The sequence below is a fragment of the Giraffa tippelskirchi genome, chromosome 11, assembly GCF_054371585.1.
Source record: "Giraffa tippelskirchi isolate mGirTip1 chromosome 11, T2T-mGirTip1v1.2.pri, whole genome shotgun sequence".
Classification (NCBI taxonomy): domain Eukaryota; kingdom Metazoa; phylum Chordata; class Mammalia; order Artiodactyla; family Giraffidae; genus Giraffa; species Giraffa tippelskirchi.
In genome coordinates this window covers 128,261,508-128,279,582 of record NC_137285.1, presented here as the reverse complement: position 1 = coordinate 128,279,582, position 18,075 = coordinate 128,261,508, and the positions used below count along the sequence as shown (strand labels likewise).

The 18,075-nt window shown below is 37.1% G+C and overlaps 2 protein-coding genes across 5 annotated transcripts in view; one reads left to right on the top strand and one right to left on the bottom strand.

Moving 5' to 3' along the window:
- The window catches only part of SLC5A12 (solute carrier family 5 member 12), a 116,310-nt gene extending 102,499 nt beyond the window's left edge, over positions 1 to 13,811 (top strand). The window contains exon 15 of the mRNA XM_081543188.1: positions 12,604 to 13,811. Coding sequence (XP_081399314.1) covers positions 12,604 to 12,645 — 42 coding nt within the window. The 3' untranslated portion in view covers positions 12,646 to 13,811. The remainder of the gene's footprint in view (positions 1 to 12,603) is intronic.
- ANO3 (anoctamin 3) overlaps positions 1 to 18,075 on the bottom strand; it is a 486,839-nt gene that overhangs the window by 49,355 nt on the left and 419,409 nt on the right. For all 4 annotated transcript variants that reach the window (XM_081543183.1, XM_081543186.1, XM_081543185.1 and 1 more), the window contains 3 exons: positions 7,205 to 7,287; positions 6,647 to 6,787; positions 5,944 to 6,108 (listed from right to left, as the gene is read on the bottom strand). In XM_081543183.1, coding sequence (XP_081399309.1) covers positions 5,944 to 6,108; positions 6,647 to 6,787; positions 7,205 to 7,287 — 389 coding nt within the window. The remainder of the gene's footprint in view (positions 1 to 5,943; positions 6,109 to 6,646; positions 6,788 to 7,204; positions 7,288 to 18,075) is intronic.

Here is an 18,075-nt window from a genome sequence, read left to right as displayed (position 1 = left end):
CTGCAGTGCAGGGTGCGATAGACAGGGAGGGGACAGGACACAACACCAAATGAGGAGAGAAGGGAAAACCGATTCTAATAATGGAGACCCTCCTTGCCATTGTTATGAGAGGCAGTGGGAACCTGTTAGACAGATTCGAGTACAAAATTACAATGATCAAATTTGTAATTTAGAAAGGCGACTGCAGAAGTGAAGTGAAAGGGAGATGGGAAGAGGTGAAAATACAGACAGGAAGACTAATCAGTTAGAAGGCTGCAGCAACAGTCCAAGTTAAAAATGATAAGTAGCTGGCTGAATTAAGGAAGCAGAAGCAAGCCTGAGGAGCAGGGAATGAATAGGAGAGTCGTTATGGAAGCACAATTCACGTTAGTCACTGATATGATGAAGGAGACAAAAGTAATGCATGAATAATGACTTAAGGTTTCAGTCTGTGTACATTAAATATGAAAAGTTCCAATTAAACATATTTGGCTGATTTAAACTATTTTCCATGCACTTATTTTGTAATTTCATGTATATGACTTATAGCCAAAAAACATACTAGATTAATACAGTATTTTGACTGAGTCCAAATCCCTCATTCGGGGAATATAGTTTCACGAAGTCAAGTTATTAAGGAACAAAAAGTACATTTCTATGTATATTTAGTGTTGGTCTGAAAATAGCAAAAGGTAGCATTTGGTATTCCAGGTGAATCTGTTTGGTGGTATGTTTTTTAAAGGGTCTGATATTTTGATATCAATTGATATTCATCTATCCTTATTTGATTAAGCTTTTAAATTAATCCTGTGTGTTCAGGTGTTTGATAGGACTGTTTGATAATCTGTGAAGTGTCTTAACATCCTGAGAAGGAAGGAAATGCATAAATTCAGAAGGAATTTTTTATATGGATTGAATCAGAGAAATGTAACATTCCCTTCACATTTATTGGGTAGACTGCATACTTCTTCAGTTCAGTCGCTCAGTTGTCTCTGACTCTTTGCGACCCCATGGACTGCAGCACGCCAGGCTTCCCTGTCCGTCCCAACTTCCGGAGCTTGCTCAGACTCATGTCCATTGAGTCGGTAATGCCATCGAACTATCTCATCCTCTGTCACATAGTTCTTGCCTGATGCTAAATCCATCTTAAAATTTTCTCCTGAGTTAGTTGCAAGGGCAAAGGACAAGTTGTATGGCTTATTTCACTTCCAAGAATCCCTGTCTTTACGCCAAATGTTCAACAAGTAGAAATAAACATTTAAAAAAGAAAAGTCAGCTGTTTTCTCCTGGGAACTATGGATGCTTGTTTCTTAGCTCTAGGCATTTACATGGGCTTTTGTATTTAATGAAGTAGAGCCAGTGGGAGCCTGGTGGGCTACAGTCCATTGAACACAACTGAGCACATGCATGCACGCGCCCACACACACACATACACACAGTGGGATTTTAAGGATCTCAAAGGATGGTTTTTATAATAAAAATAGTACTATCTTCAGCTGTCTCTAGAGGTCTTTTTTATCTGTAAAATGCAAGTACTTTTGGAAGAAAGAATACATTAAACCTCATCAAAAATATAAACTTAGTGAGAAGAAGCTGTGTCTGAACCTATGACAGGAGTGTATGTTGGAGGGTTAATCGTGATTCTCAGAAAGGAGTGGTCACTGAGGAGAGGGACTAGAGGGGGAGTAGAATCAGAGGTCAAGGGACTGGGGATTGAGAAGCACCTGGAATAATACAAAACTGGAGTGTGGTACATCAGTGGAAACTTTCATCAAATTTCAATTTTTTGCAATATCACTGATAATGGGACGAACGCTTGTAGGGAAAATGTTTGAGGATAAACGTTCTTAATTAATTCAAATGCAGTTCTGACTGTAACAAGTCCTTCAGTTTAACTGAAAAGATCAATAATTTTCTGGGTAGGGACCAAGGATTGAACACTGAATCTGGAAGCTCTGTTACCAGAGCTGTCATGCTTGCCTTCTCAAGCAAAAATTAATTAATCACATTTGGCTTCTTCATTGTCTTTGTCTGTGAAATATTGTCCATCCTCAAAAATATGAGACCATTTCAGTACTTAAGATGTATTTGAAGATCAGTAGGTCTCTGGAACAAATTGCCAAATAAACACAGGAACACAGGGTACGTTTTTGAAGGCAATAATAATTGATGGGGGGAGTGGAGATTAACAGACATGAAACCATTAACACAGATTATCTCCAATGGGTACAATCAGTTTATCGTTGGAAGGGAGGAGACTGGCATTTTGGATTGAGAAAAGTGACCTTCATCTAATATTTTAAATATCCTTATACTGTCATTAGTTTTATCAGAACAATGTTGCTATTTTATAGTTCAATGCTAATAAATAATGGATTTAAAAAAGGAGAAAATAAAATTAAGGCATATAAAAGAACAAGACTACTGAAATTAGCATAGTGTAATGGTATGGTTTTTGTATGAAATAAGTAAACATTTCAATTTTCTTATATTTAGATGTATATTTGATGAAAACACATCATACAACAACCTATATGTGATTCGTTTTCTCTCTACCAACACTATGCGTATTTACATATTAATAGGTAGCAGATAACATTTAAAGAAAAAAGAGTAAAAAATTTTTAACAAATGCAGATATGGCCTGAAGAATTTAGAAGGATCAAAGAAAAGATCATCAGCATTTCTGTATCTTGAACTGAAGGGCAATAATCAAACTCTATTATTTAAAGATGGGAAAAATGGGAAAAAATAAAGAAAATTTGGTGTTTTGCAGGAAAAGAAATGAGAGTACAAATAGACTTATAAAAAGAAATAAAAATTCAAAGCATTGAACAAATAGGAAGACAATGAACATTTATTGAACACTTCTATTCACTAGGAGCAGATTTCATTTCATCTTTCAATCCCCCTAGGCATTTGTCTTATTACCCTCATTTGAAAGATCAAGAAATTAAAGTTCAAAGATGTTATGCAGGGTAGTCAGGATCACACAGGTCAAGGAGCAAATCTCTGTTTTGCCTGTGTTTAAAGTCCATTACTTTTTATCTGGACAGTATGTTGAGGAACTGACAATACAAATTGATGAAAGCCTGGACAGTGTTCAGAGGGGCAGGAGAGAGGGGGAGAGCATAAATGAGAACAGAAGGAACAGAGAGAGAGAGTGTGTGTGCGTGTGTGCACGCCTGCGTGTGAGTGTCCTGGGATGCTATGCAGCCATCCGTAAACCTTTTCTTTACTTGGTGAAAGACAAAATTTTAAAAATGACCTGAAATTGCTACCTAAAGCTACCCAAGTGGCTGTGGTTTTATGAGTGACTCATATACAAAGTAAAAATAAAGTACATTCCAATTCTGATTTGTTCCAGATTTTATATCATGGTAGAATGTATTAAAAGTCAAGACTATTTTTTCTGATTATAAACCAAAACCTACATATAGAGATAAACATTTGAATGAACAGAAAAAAACTATTAAATCAAATATTATCCCACTCCTGAAATATAACCACTATTAACATTTTATTGTCATTCTTCAAAATACAGGTGTGTTCCAATGGAAATCAAGTGAAATTGTATATCCTTCTTATGTAACTGTATGTCATGTACTTAAATAATATTAAAATTTAATATTCAACCAACCTACCAAGATTAGGGAAATGAATCAATTTAAAATCATACTAGCCTATCACTAGTGTTACCTAGAAGTAAATACATTAACCACTAAAGCTTTCTTTTCCTTAGATAAACAATTTCTTTCACTATCTACTAGAACAGTTAACATAAGAATGAAAAATATAAAAATCTATTGTATAAATCCATGTTGTGAATGGCTCCTCCTTCACTGTGGTGATTTTGTGCAACATACAACCTATACTACCTTTCATAGATTACCACACAGGCCTCTCAATCCTAACTCTGTAGTTTTTCAATGTTTATTGTTCATTTCAACCCATAAGTCAAAAGCATAAATTAAAATACTGTATGGCTTACTTGGAGATACAGTAAAAAAATATTCTCCTTCTACAAATAAACTGAACCTGAAGAAAGGAAACTCCAGTTGAAAATATTAACTATTGCCCTTACATTGAAATTTACCCATTTCTTGCAGTGACTACTCATTTTTCGCTTAAGAACTTCCCTGATTATTTTAAAGTTAAATAGAAAATGGTTCCAGTCCCTTCCTGATTAATCATGTAACACCAATGTCAATGTAGTTTGGAACTAGATGCATATTACCTGTTTATGTTATCAACATCATTATGCATGCATTGGTCAGCTCTCTACATAAATTATCATGTAAATAAATATGCAAGCACTAATACTTACTAAATGCACAATCTGCTACAAGTTATTTAAGCTCTCTGAACTGTAGTTTACTTATTTACATAATGGAGAGAATATTGACCTTGTGGTGGTGTTGGAAGAATTAAAGGAAATAAATTGTTCTAAATAAGCCAATCAATGCCTCCTGTCTTCAGAGAAAATAGGACTCCAATCACAGACCTTGCTAAAGGAGGAGACCTAAGCATAATGTTGTCCTCTCAGCCACAGACATTTGGTTCACAAGTTAACTGGTATATATGATGTTGAACCAATCACATGCACTCTCTAAGAAATTAGCACATTAAAACACTGGATGATCTAAGTTAAATAAACTACAGAACCTGACCAACATGGTCATGAAGTTAGAGTCAATGAACATAAGAAAAGCATATCAATGCACCAGCACACCAGACACTGAACCGGAGGCCACTGTTAGGCAATATGGTCTTTTGCTGATAAAAACAGTCTCTTCCCCATGAAAACAAATGCAAATAGAATCATTGTTAAAAAAAAAAAAAAAAGATGGGAATGGAAGAAAGGAAGAGAGAGAGAAAGGAGAAACAAGGAGAGAAAGACAGAAAGATGAAGAGGAAGGAAGAAAGGAAGGGAGGAAAAAATACTTAGTCTCAGAGAAATGCAAATGGATAAGCTGTCTGTTTTCCATTTCACATGAGGTCTTGCAGGTAACAAGGCTACACTTTCAAACAGAATTTCCTATATCTTTCCAATAAATTCTTGGAGTTTGAATTTGTTGGACTGGTTTTTTAATCCTAACAATTCCTTATCTGAATAAAAAGAGCATAGCAATGGCACCCCACTCTAGTACTCTTGCCTGGAGAATCCCATGGACGGAGGAGGCTGGTAGGCTGCAGTCCATGGGGTCACTAGGAGTCAGACACGACTGAGCGACTTCCCTTTCACTTTTCTCTTTCATGCATTGGAGAAGGAAATGGTAACCCACTCCAGTGTTCTTGCCTGGAGAATCCCAGGGACGGGGGAGCCTGGTGGGCTGCCGTCTGTGGGGTCGCACAGAGTCGGACATGACTGAAGTGACTTAGCAGCAGCAGCAGCACCATTTTCAGCACACGCTAGATACTTGATGAGTGGAAGCTATCACTAAACCAAGTTATAAACCCAAGACTTCCCTGCTGGTGCAGTGGATAGGAATCCACTGCCATTGCAGGGGACACTGGTTCGATCCATGGTTTGGGAAGATTCCACACGCACCTGTGTGTCAAAGCTACTGAAGTCCATGTGCCCAGAACCTGTGCTCCACAACAAGAGAAGCCACCGCAATGATAAGCCAGGGTTCTACAAAGAGGAGTGGCCCTCGCTTGTTGCAACTAGATAAAGCCTGTGCAAAGCAACAAAGATCCAGCACAACCGAAAATAAAAGTAAATAGAGAAACTATAAATTCAAAGAGCAAGGAAGACAATACAACTATGATGGATTTTAATTTTAAAAAAAGATCATGTAAACCACATAAATGAAATACTTCCTGTTAAGCCAAACTGTCTTTACCAGAAATGATACTTGGCCTTATTTTGGCTTCTTATAAATCCAATTCAAGTATCAAGGAAACACAGGCCTCTCCTCTACCCACCCCCTTTACACCTATTGAAAAATTGTAAACACTTACAACATTCAGTGCCATAATGATTACAAAATTGATACAGACTGCAGCAGCGGAAGTTGCAAACTGCCAGTGTTGTTTGATGAAATTCCACTTGAATGATGCAAACTGTTCCATGACAACCAGGCGATACACCACAACTGCAAACACTGCAGTGATCACCAGAGAAATCTACAAAATGGGAGACCGGTAGAGACATCCACGTTTTGGATTATTATAAAAATAAAAACAACAACATAGATCCAAAACATTGACCCCAAAAGCTAAAGAAATTTACTTTTCCAAGAAAGCATACATAAATTTAAAATTTCCTTTAAAGAAATGAGTTACATTAAAGTCAAAATAAACACAGTGTAAGACTCAGTTGTTTTAGTGGGATGTGTTGTTCAAATCTCAACTGTTACATGATGCTTGGTTTTAAAACAGAGTATCTAATTTTTAGGACGACTTATATAATTTCCATTTTATCTTAGATGATCTTTGTTTCTCCCATACAGTATTTTATTTAAAAATATGCACAAGCTCCCTCTGCAATTACTGCATGACCTGCTGTGATTTTTATTTTGTTTAATAGTATGTATGTACCACCAACATACGGGACAGGATACAGTTTCTTACCCCCTCAGGGTCACAAAATGAGTTGGTATTTTAGAACTTCTTTCTAAACCTGGAATCCCACAATATTCTGAGATTGATGGTTCTACTTTACCATGAAGAATATTCCTGAGATAGAAACAAGAAGACGAGTAACTTTGTCTGAGGAAGGCTGGTGTGGTTCAGGTTTTCCACTGATGGGATTCACTCGCTCCATCTTGTAATACTTTGCTTCGAACTGGGGACGAAGGGTTTCCTACGAGAAAAACTAAAGTTAACTAAATATCTAAGGCATAAATTAAAAAATCATCCAATATTGAGTAAATTCTTGGAATTTGGCCTCCTTCTATGTTAAGTCTTGGCAAAGAAGCAACTTGTAAAAAATTAGATGCAAGATATTTTCCAAATAAACCCTAAACTATATTTTAACCAGCATGGTTTTCCACTAATGGAATTTAAGGAAACATCATAGAAGTATGCTGAAAAAAGTACATATTTCATCATTGGTGTCTATTATATTCATAAAATAACAATGTTGTTAGTAAGACAAAAAAAAATCAAGGGAAAACTGAATGGTGTTTAGCTGCTTCCTGCTTAGATGTTAAGGCAGCGAGTGATTTTCTGCATCATATGTTATTCCAGCTTCTTATCTCCTGGTCTCTTAACATCTTACCTCCTCTTCTTCCCATTCAATAAGGTCCCAAGTATAGGTTAGTGTACTTCTTCTCCTTTTCCAAAACTCCAGGAAGACTGTGGCTATAAATAAGAATAATAATATTACTATTATAATTCTTACCTGACAACATCACATTCTGTCATCATTGTCTTTCTTCTCTGAATTGATGTAAATTGCATTTACATCATATTATTAAATAATTAAAATTAACTATATTTGTATTAAATTCATACAGCTTCAATTTTTTTCCCTTACCTTCTTCTATGTAAATTATCAACATACATTCTCAATGGAGAGTGATTCTTTTTGTTGGACTAAATAAGCAGAGACCTTGATAGCATGGTCTGTCATGGTTAGCATGACTTTGATCTTGTGAAACTGGATTGGAGATGAAGCTGGAGGATAAGAGGCCTTCAGTGGAAAAGGGAGCTTAGTTATCAAGGAAAATGTGGGTTTCCTGTGCATCATGGAGGTAGAAGTGTATTTCGGAAAAGCTGAAGATGACGCCCAGTAATTCTGCTCCTTAGCAACTATGCGTTTATTTTTTCACTCCTATCTCGCTGACTATCATACATACTTTTCTCAACATTACAAAAATTTCATAGATGCACATGCTACATCCAGTCCTTCATGTCATGTCCATTTCCAGCAGCTTTCCTTTGTGATCCAAATTCAATGGCACAGAGAACAGAATCACAGGGTCAAGCATGAAAGAGGAGTAAGATTCTATGTGTAGTTTGAAGTTATTTATTTTAAATTTACAGAAAACAAGGTCCAGAGTGATAGATATATATCACTGACCTTGCCAAAGCATCTTGAACTTTTTCTTATACTTTTTCCTGTACCTGTTTTTTTTCCCACATTTGAAGGTTAAGTCTCTTGAGGGCCTCTTTCCCTTAGCAGTTTAGTGCTTTGCACACTGAAAATGTTTAATAAATGAACTGAATTACTGAACAGTTCAGGGATTGCCACTCTAACTCCTGGGCAAGTGTTCCTTGCATTATTCCAGAGGTTTTCATGGAATGCTCCATGGAATTTCACTGAAGACATTGGAAGAAAGAGTCCCTTGACAGAGAATCACTTTCTTTATATAAATATATATTGAGCAGTCATGTTCAAATTTTATTTGGAAAAATAATCATTGTTGAAAAAGTTTTAAAAACTACTTCACTATACTTTGAAGAAAGGGAGTGGCTAATGAGAAGGGGATCAGGGGCAAGAGGTCAGTTCCAAACACAAATGAAGTTAAGTATGTCTGAATATATTGAGCCCCCAAAAGAATTCCAAGTATTATTTTCACCAGAAGAGATAAGGATTTGAAGCCTTCTTAAAAGGAGACCCAGATGAAATGAGATTGTGTCAGAGCAAATGCCTGGCCTCATCAATGGGGACAACATCTGAGAACAATTGAAGAGTCCTCCATCCCCCAGATATTTTCTCAGCGACAACTGCAAGTATAATGTGGTTTCCGCACATAGCACTGCAACATCACTATACATGAGGCAAAAACAGAAACCTCACTAAACAGGTTCTACAACCAACAGAAGCGCCATGAATATGGGACATTTTAAATTTCCCTGCTTAGGATAAGTTATTGATTTTCTGATTAATGCCTTACAGAAATGCAATTAGTAGAGGTTTTTTGCATGAATATCTAGTAGATTAATCAATGGAAAGAGCCTATGTGTGAAAAAGTAGATTTTGAATATTTGGGCTGGATTGTACTTGACTCAGTCGCCACTGTTTAGTTGTAGAACTGGCTAGTCAAGACCTTCTTGTCTGGTTAAATTTCCTCTTTGTCCAAAGACACGGAATCTTTTTCTAACTTTACTTCCAATTTTCCTCTCCTTCTGTCTCTCTAAAAGTACTAAGTAAGAAATAAAACAATACATATCTATGTTCTAAAAACATGAGAAGGCCCAGTATTTGATATAAGCACTGAAAATCCTTACCAATTTCTAAAATCAGACATTCTTCCCCATAGGAAACTTCATTAAGAAATAAAAAGCTACACATAAATAGCATTGTGCTATATTAAAATACGAGAATTCTCACCACAGTCTTGACCAGAGCAGACTCTTAAATTTGATGGAATGTGTCTCTCTAAGTTAACCCTTTCTGTCACTCAATATGGTATTGGCATTTGTACATTAAATAGGCATTCAGTAGCACCTGTTCACATTAAAATGGATACTAAATGAATTGCTAAAAAATTAGGTGTCTACAAAAATAACTTGTTAAGTTTTTTTGCCATGTATTTTTAATAAATACAATTTAATCTTTTTAAAGTTCTGGATTTATTTTTCTCAGGATATTTCTTCTTTTTACCATTCATGTATTTGATATGATTTAATTAACTCTGTGGAATATTTTCTGATTATAAATATAACACCAATGAAAGTAACAGAAACAGCCCCTGTCTTACTCACTTCTGAAATCTAGGAATGCCTGCCATTTACAAGGCTTTCAGTAAATGTATGCTGAATGAGTACATTAAACTGCAAAGAATAGAAGTCACCTACAATTCCACATTCATAAACAGTCACTACTGCAATTTTGGTAATCCCATCCAAAGTATTTTACTTAAGAAGTGCATTTATGGCTGATATGTTGCTGACACTCAGAGACACAACCATTTGTTGTTGTTAAGTTGCTAAGTCATGTTCACCTCTTTGCAACCCCATGGACTGCAGCATGCCAGGCTCCCCTGTCCTTCACTATCTTCCAGAGTTTGCTCAGATTCATGTTCACTGAGTCAGTGATGCTATCTAACCATCTCATCCTCTGCTGCCCCCTTCTCCTTTTGCCTTCAGTCTTTCCCAGCATCAGGGTCTTTTCAAATGAGTTGGCTCTTTGCATCAGGTGGCCAAAGTATTGGAATGTCAGCTTCAGCATCAGTCCTTCCAATGAATATTTAGGATTGATTTCCTTTAGGATTGACTGGTTTGATCTTCTTGCTGTCTAAGGGACTCTCAAGAGTCTTCTCCAGAGTCTTCTCCACAATTCAAAAGCATCCATTCTTTGTTTTGCTTTTCCTTTTCTCTTTTTCTGTCATAAATGAACCTGGTTGTTCATTTATGACAGGGAAAAAGGTAAAAAACAAATTCATAACTGAACCCTCTATAGGCATCATGCCCTTCACAAGTTGGCCCTTCCTCTCCAGGAAACCTTCACCAGGATGAGGTACATGTAGAGTTAACCCCTGGAACAGCTCTGGCCTCCAGGAAAGTGCTCCAGAACTGAAGTCAATATCCATTCTGACTGTCCAGTAAGGAGTTCTAGTTCCAAGCATGGTTAAATATTTGCCTTTTCACCTTATAAACATCCCCCTGGAACTGAATCCTCAGAAATGTACTTGGCATCACAGGTGAATGCCAACAACTATCAAAGAAATTACTAACTTCACTTTTACAATAAATACAATTTATCTTCTTGATCAAGTTACAGTGACCCCCAAAAGGCCATCTAGGAAGAGCTATGTGGTGCTGGAGAAAGAGCATGGGTTTGGGTATGGATGTTCTGGGTTTGAGAGCTACCTTATTCTTTTCAAATCATGTGATCTTGGACAATGACTGAAAAATGATAAGCCTTTGTTTTCACAATTTAAAAACAAGAATAGCAAAATCATCTTCTTAGAGGTATTGTAAAATTAACTAAGGTATAATTTATAAGTGATCTAACATCTATTATTCATTCATTTGAAGAATATAATAGATCATGTTGTTGTTGCTTAGTCGTTAAGTCATGTTCAATTCTTTATGATCCCGTGGACTGTAGCCCACCAGACTCCTCTAGCCATGGGATTCTCCAGTCAAGAATACTGGATTGTGCCATTTCCTTCTCCAGGGACTCTCCTGACCCTGGGATCGAACCCACATCTCCTGCACCAGCAGGCAAATTCTTTTCCACTGAGCCAGCAGGGAAGTCCCATAATAGATTATAATAATATTTTTTTCAACATTCTGTTAGTTGTTATATATTAGGGAACTTGGTAGACAAAGTTCTTGGTTTCACTGAATAAAGCTACTATATATATTTTCTGTAGGAAACATGAAGCTTTTTCAATTGTTTATACTTTGACTGTTTTATAAAAATTCAGTCATATGTGTCATAACACTGCCCATCTTTTTCTGGTGATCCAGCAAACCTTTTATATTGTTCTTTTTCTTCTTTTGTATTTAAGACAGTAAAGCTGCCTCTAGAGCAGAGGTCCTCAACCTTTGAGCCACAGACCAGTACCTCCTGTCAGATCAGTGGTGGTGTCAGATTAGCAATCAAGTGCACGATAAATGCAATGCGCTTGAATCATCCTGAATCCATTCTCCTGCCCCTGGTCCAACTGTCTTCCATAAAACAGGTGAAGTGCAGTGAAGTCAAAGCTGCTCAGTCGTGTCCTACTCTTTGCAATCCCATGGACTATACAGTCATTGGAATTCTCCAGGCCAGAATACTGGAGTGGGTAGCCGTTCCTTCTCCAGAGGATCTTCCCAACCCAGAAATCAAATCTACATCTACTGCATTGCAGGCAGATTCTTTACCAGCTGAGCCACCAGTGAAGCCCAAGAATACTGGAGTGGGTAGCCTATTGCTTCTCCAGTGGATCCTCCAGACCCAGGAATCAAACCAGGGTCTCCTGCATAGCAGGCAGATTCTTTACCAACTGAGCTATCAGGGGAGCCCATAAAACTGGTCCCTGGTGCCAAAAAGGTTGGGGACCACTGCTAGAGTAAATAATTCAATTCAAAATTATTTTTGAGAAAACAATATCTATTATTAGAGTGCACAAAGAAAAAAAGAAAATGAGCTGCAGCATAGTCTCACAGAGGAAGAAGAAAATTACCATTATAGAGCACTTTCAAATTCCCAGACTTTGTGTTAGACATATTTTTAATTAGCTCCTATCATTTCCACAACAACCCAGGTGAAATAAAGATTATTATCTCCTTCAGTAGAGAAGCAAATCGAAGCTCCTGGGAGATTAAGTTACCTGAGGAAGTCACCTGGCTGAAATTCAAATCTAGATCCAAACACTGACCTTTTTCTATACCAAAGGAAAAACTATTTCTAAACACGGTCTGGTACAGAACTTTTTGAGCTACATGATCTGCAACATCCTTCTGGGAAGAAATCAGCATCACAGACAAAACGTTTGAGCAGATTTCTAATAGACCTAAATGAGATTGAGAGTGACCCACTAATCAGAAGTCTAGAGTCTGATCTGTTTGGAGTCTAAAAATGATTACTAACCATTTTCTTTCCTTACAAAATGTCTGCACCAAGATAGAAATCTTTGCATTGGTCCTTTAGAAGACTTTTCCTTCGCAGTCAAACTCGAATAAAATTTTGACACGTTGTAACTTAACTGTCTGAAAAGACTATTATTTTTCCTTTATTAGGCCACTGTTTCTGAATTTGTGAAGATGGACATGCAGAAGTAAGTATAATGCTTCTTGGTTCACAATTCAAGCAAACACTCAGTCCCAGAATAATTAAATTGCTTCTATTTACAATTTTGATGTGTCTAATAGCTCCCTGTAGACATAGCCAGAATCTCTGATTTTTCCAAATATGGCTGAGGGAGTGGCCAAGTGTTTTTGATAGCTAAGTATTGCAAGGTTTCAATAATTAGGGATACATTTAGTTTGCATTTAGTGAGATATGTTTATGTGATTTGCAGGCACTTCCAAGTGTTGTTCAATTATTGCCAGTTCTCCTAATGTAGCGATGGCTTCTGACGCGACTCCTCCAGTTCACATTCTGACTCTTTCAGGTGCCAGGCTAGGGGATGTATGATGAGATGCACATGTTCTATGGTATCCAGCACTGATAATGGAAGAGAAATAAGATATAAAATATATGGAGCCAGAAAGTACTCCATGGGAATTATTTCACAAACCTTAAGTCATATACGAAACACACTAGAGATTTCCTCAGAGTTCCAACAATATTAAAAATGCACATGGCATTATCAATTATGAAGTTGAAATAAGCCTTTCAAAACTGCCAATAATGGGGACTTGCCTGGTGGCCCAGCGGTTGAGAATCTGCCTTGTAATGTAGGGAACAAAGGTTTAACCCTTGGTCAGGGAACTAAGATGCCATATGCTGTGGAGCAACAAAGCCCCCACACCACAACTGGAGAGTCGGTGTGCCTTCCTCAACAACTGGAGAGTCTGTGCACCATCCTCAAGGATCCCACATGATGCAATGAAGATCCCATGTGCCACAGCCAAGACTTGAGACAGCAAAACAAATTAATAAATCTTTTAAAAAACTGTCAAAAGTAATAAAAAAATTTTCAATTAACTGTGCTAGAGGAAGAGGAAAAACTGAATGAGTTCTCCATTCCTTCCATCTTTTTAAACATCATACACAGAGATTGGGATTCCTTAGTGGCTCAGACAGTAAAGAATCTGCCTGCAATGCAGAAGACACAGGTTCGATCCCTGGGTTGGGAAGATCCCCTGGAGAAGGAAATGGTAACGCACTCCAGTATTCTTGGCCTGGAGAACTCCATGGACAGAGGAGCCTGTAGTACATGGTGTTGCCAAGAGTCGGACACGACTGAGCAACTAAAACATGCAGAGATAATAAAAAAAAAAAATGCAGATAAAAAAGTAAGACAAAAAGCATTTACGGAGATGTGTTAGGCAACTAATTAATTAAAATATTATTACTTTCATGGATTTTGATTTTATGTAGCATTTGAAGTTTTTAAAATTTGTAAACTTTTGATTTTTCTGTTTTGCATTCTTTTCCTAAAGAGAGCTTCCAAAATTGTGTATCTCCTTCCAATGAATAGCTATTGTGCATCAGACACAAATATTCCAGACAGCCTGTTCAAATGTTTTACACATACTTACTCACAAAATCCTCAATGGCTCCATGTTCAAGAAATGAAGTTATTGTTATTTTACTGGTAATGCTGCAAAAGTTCAGAAAGTATAATAGACTTGTCCCCAGATGAACTGGACCCTAGAAGACCAGCTCACTGTGACACCTATGGCAGGGTTATTGGTTTAAAGTATTCATTCAGAGAAGGGGATTTACAACAACACTAGGTGTTTTTAATAAGGATTCTCTCCTGATGCAACACAAAACTGCCTTCCTTTTACTGTAGCTAAGAGCTTATAGAACTGTCAGCTTAGTTAAACCTAACATGTTTTCATTGCTTTCTGCAAAATGTTTATATTGCTCCTAGTCTTCTAAACAGATGAGAAAAACACTTGTCATTGTTATTTTTTGCCCATGAACTTAATGTCAAAATCCCCTTTAGGTCATGAATAACTTCTTTTTCTTCTGTCCCTGCTTTTGAGCCAAGGAACAAATCTGGATTCTAAAAGTATACAGACCTAGCCTAGGTATCTCACTCTCTCCTCACTCTGCTCCTCTCCAGGTCATGGCTCAGTGCTGAGAACATTCAGCAAATAAACTCTTAAAAACTCTTTTGTTATGAGGTTCAATTCAGTTCAGTTCAGTCACTCAGTTGTGTCCGACTCTTTGCGACCCCAGCACACCAGGACTCCCTGTCCATCACCAACTCCCGGAGTTTACCCAAACTCATGTCCATTGAGTCGGTGATGCCATCCAACCATCTCATCCCCTTCTCCTCCTGCCTTCAATCTTTCCCAGCATCAGGGTCTTTTCCAATGAGTCAGCCCTTCGCATCAGATGGCCAAAGTATTGGAGTTTCAGCTTCAACATCAGTCCTTCCAATGAACACCCAGGATTGATCTCCTTTAGGATGGACTGGTTGGATCTCCTTGCAGTCCAAGAGACTCTCAAGAGTCTTCTCGAACACCACAGTTCAAAAGCATCAATTCTTCAGTGCTCAGCTTTCTTTACAGTCCAACTCTCACATCCATACATGACTACTGGAAAAACCATAGCATTGACTAGACAGACCTTTGTTGGCAAAGTTGTGAGGTTATTACTTAGTTATTCTAACTTTTCAAACCAGAAAGAAACAAATTAGAAATGACAGGATTTTTAAATTATCCATCTTGATTTTTTTAAAGGCAGGATTAATAAATCACTTGGATCTCTCCCTAAATGTGGAAAAATAAGTTACAATACTATCAATCTGCCAGTTTTGCCACTTTATTATATTTAAAACCGGTTGTACCTTGATTTAATTAAGTTCATATCAAAATACATCACACAGTTGATAAGTTAGGCAATGGCCATCTGAAGATTCTATAATGAAATTAGGATTCTAAAAGACGCAAACTTGTATAACAGAATATTCCATCATACGGCAATGAATCAGTTGTGCAGTACTCTCACACAGTGGACTATCATGTACTTGTGAGAGAGAGCCATCTCATTTCCCAGCAGGCTGCTACTGCCCGGTTGGAAACAAAAGTTGTTTTAGGTGTTAGCGGTAAGAGGCTTCCCCTTCAGAACTCTTCTACAAGCAGGAGTCCAGAGGGAGTGCAGAATTCTCCATCCTGGCAAGATGTTCCTTCACCTCCTTGCTCAACTGAAACAGGTAAGGGACACTTATGGGACACTCCTGAAACTTCACTTTCTATCTGACATTTTCAGGTGATGGCTACTTGTCTCCCACACCGATAGGTGCCCAAGATGAGGCATTGAATTTCTTGCTCCTCACTGCTGCTTCAAGACTAGTTTTTCTCTCCCTTCTCCTTAAAGATTCGCAGATTTGAGTCTCATATTATCAATTCATACTTTCTACCATCTTTCTCTGTGGAAGTCATTTACTACTCCCTTGGGATACTTCCCCAAGTTTTCTAAAAAAAGCTTTTTAAGTCAGCTAAGTGTAACTCTTATTAACGCGACTCCCAAAATAAATTTTTGAAAGTACAACGTCCACCAATAATATTTCTAGTATCTCGGCTTCTCAGTTCTTTGCTTTTTCCTACTCTATCTTATGCCTGCCCTCCCAAGGTGTACTTTTGATTAGTCACTCCAAACCCTCCATAATCTCCCAATTATCACCTCCATCCATGTAGCTTACTTCCTATAAACTTCACTTCCAACAATCCCTTCACCCAGACTTTTTTGATCCATTAACTTTCCACCCAGATTTTCAATCGATTCTCCCCATCACATCTTCTCTGTCCTTTCCTCCCCTTGTGCCCTCAATTTCTTCTCCCTGCATCCTCTTGATCAATCATTATACTCACTCGCAAATGCCCTCAACTTTTTAGCTCTTCTTTCAGTCTGTCACATAAACCCATAGGTGAAATATAACCCTAATTAAAAACAACATTTCATCTACTGTCTACCTGTTCCCAAGCACATTACCATTGCTTGAGGAAAAATACAGTTTTACTGGATGACTTAAATCAATGATTTGAGTTTTATTTTAAATCGATGATTTGAGTAGACCCTCAGGGCTGCCATACTATCATACATTCTCTTCTCTATTTTAACATCCAGCAGCTACACTTCTAACATCACTCAACAGTTTACTGTCTATCTCATCTTTCAAAATTAAATATTCAGAATAAATTATTCATCAAAACCATACCTATCTATGGTTCTACAATGTGCCTATAACCTCCGTATTCTCACCTGTTACAACACAAATTTTATGCATTCCTAGCTAAAATCAACTCTTCTTGTGAACTACCTCCCATCTCTTCTCACCTGCTAAAGGGAATCGCTCAAGGACCTATGTGTACAAATATACAAAGATGTCCAAAGAATATCTTTAAGTGAAAAAAAAGATTATTTCAGATCTGATGAGCTTATAATTGGAAGACTATTCTAAGTAGAAGAAAAATGAACTTGCAGTTATTTTATGCTTAGTGTACTAACTTTTTTATTGTTAAATATATTTATTTATTTGTTCACTCTCATTCATTTGCTCATTTCTTTAAACATCAATTGAGCATTTAGCCTTTGCCAGGAATTATTCTAGCTATGTAGATAAAACCATGAAGAAAAGACAAAAATGTTTGCTTTCATGAGATTTCTAGTATGGGTACAGACAATAAACAACAACAAAAATAAGATATAGGGTATGTTAGATGGCAGCAAGTGCTGAGGGAGAAAATAATGCAGGGAATGGAGATGAGACAGATCAAGAAAGGAGAGTTATAGTTTTGAAAAGGGTGACCAGGGAAAGATTTTATGTTAAAAAAATCAATTAAAATTGGGTCATTTCATGATCATGAAAAATCATTTTTCATTCAATTAATATTTATCAAACAACTACTATGTACTAAAGTATAGACCCAAGTTCAAAATAATCCAATATAAGTTTTTCTACATTTCGCTGGATTCATCTCAACTTTTATTCACAATGCTGAAGCTTCACTTTTTACCATCTTTAAAATTATTATAGTTATCATTGATAAGCCTCTATTTAGTGTCAAGCAACACATAATACTTTACCTACTTTATCTCATTGATTTCCCATTGTCGCCTAGGAGGCAGGTATCCCGTTCTATATTTTAAAAATGAGAAAGTAGTCTTCGGATATGATAGTGATCAGGCTACCGAACCAGTAAGTAGCAGGACCAGGATTCGACAGAGAACACAGCCAGAGAAGGAGCCCCAGTGTTCTCACACTGAATAAAGATTCAGTAGGGCCACCTTATGCTAATAAATCTATTCTAGTAACATACAGAGCAGAGTATGAGAACACTGGCAATGGTAACACTCTGAGGGAAGTAATGTTTACTTTTGAAACGTTTCCATCACATTTTGGCAAAAGCTCTGAAACCCTCTTAGGCTTTTTTGTTTTTTTTTCCTTTAATGGAACTAGAAGAGATTAAAACTGTTCCTGTGTCATGCCCTAATTATTATAGAAAAATGCCCAATAAAATATTCTGAATCCTTAGAAATTAGTGAAAAAGTAATACATTAAATCAGTGGTCTTCAAAATTTTTGCAACC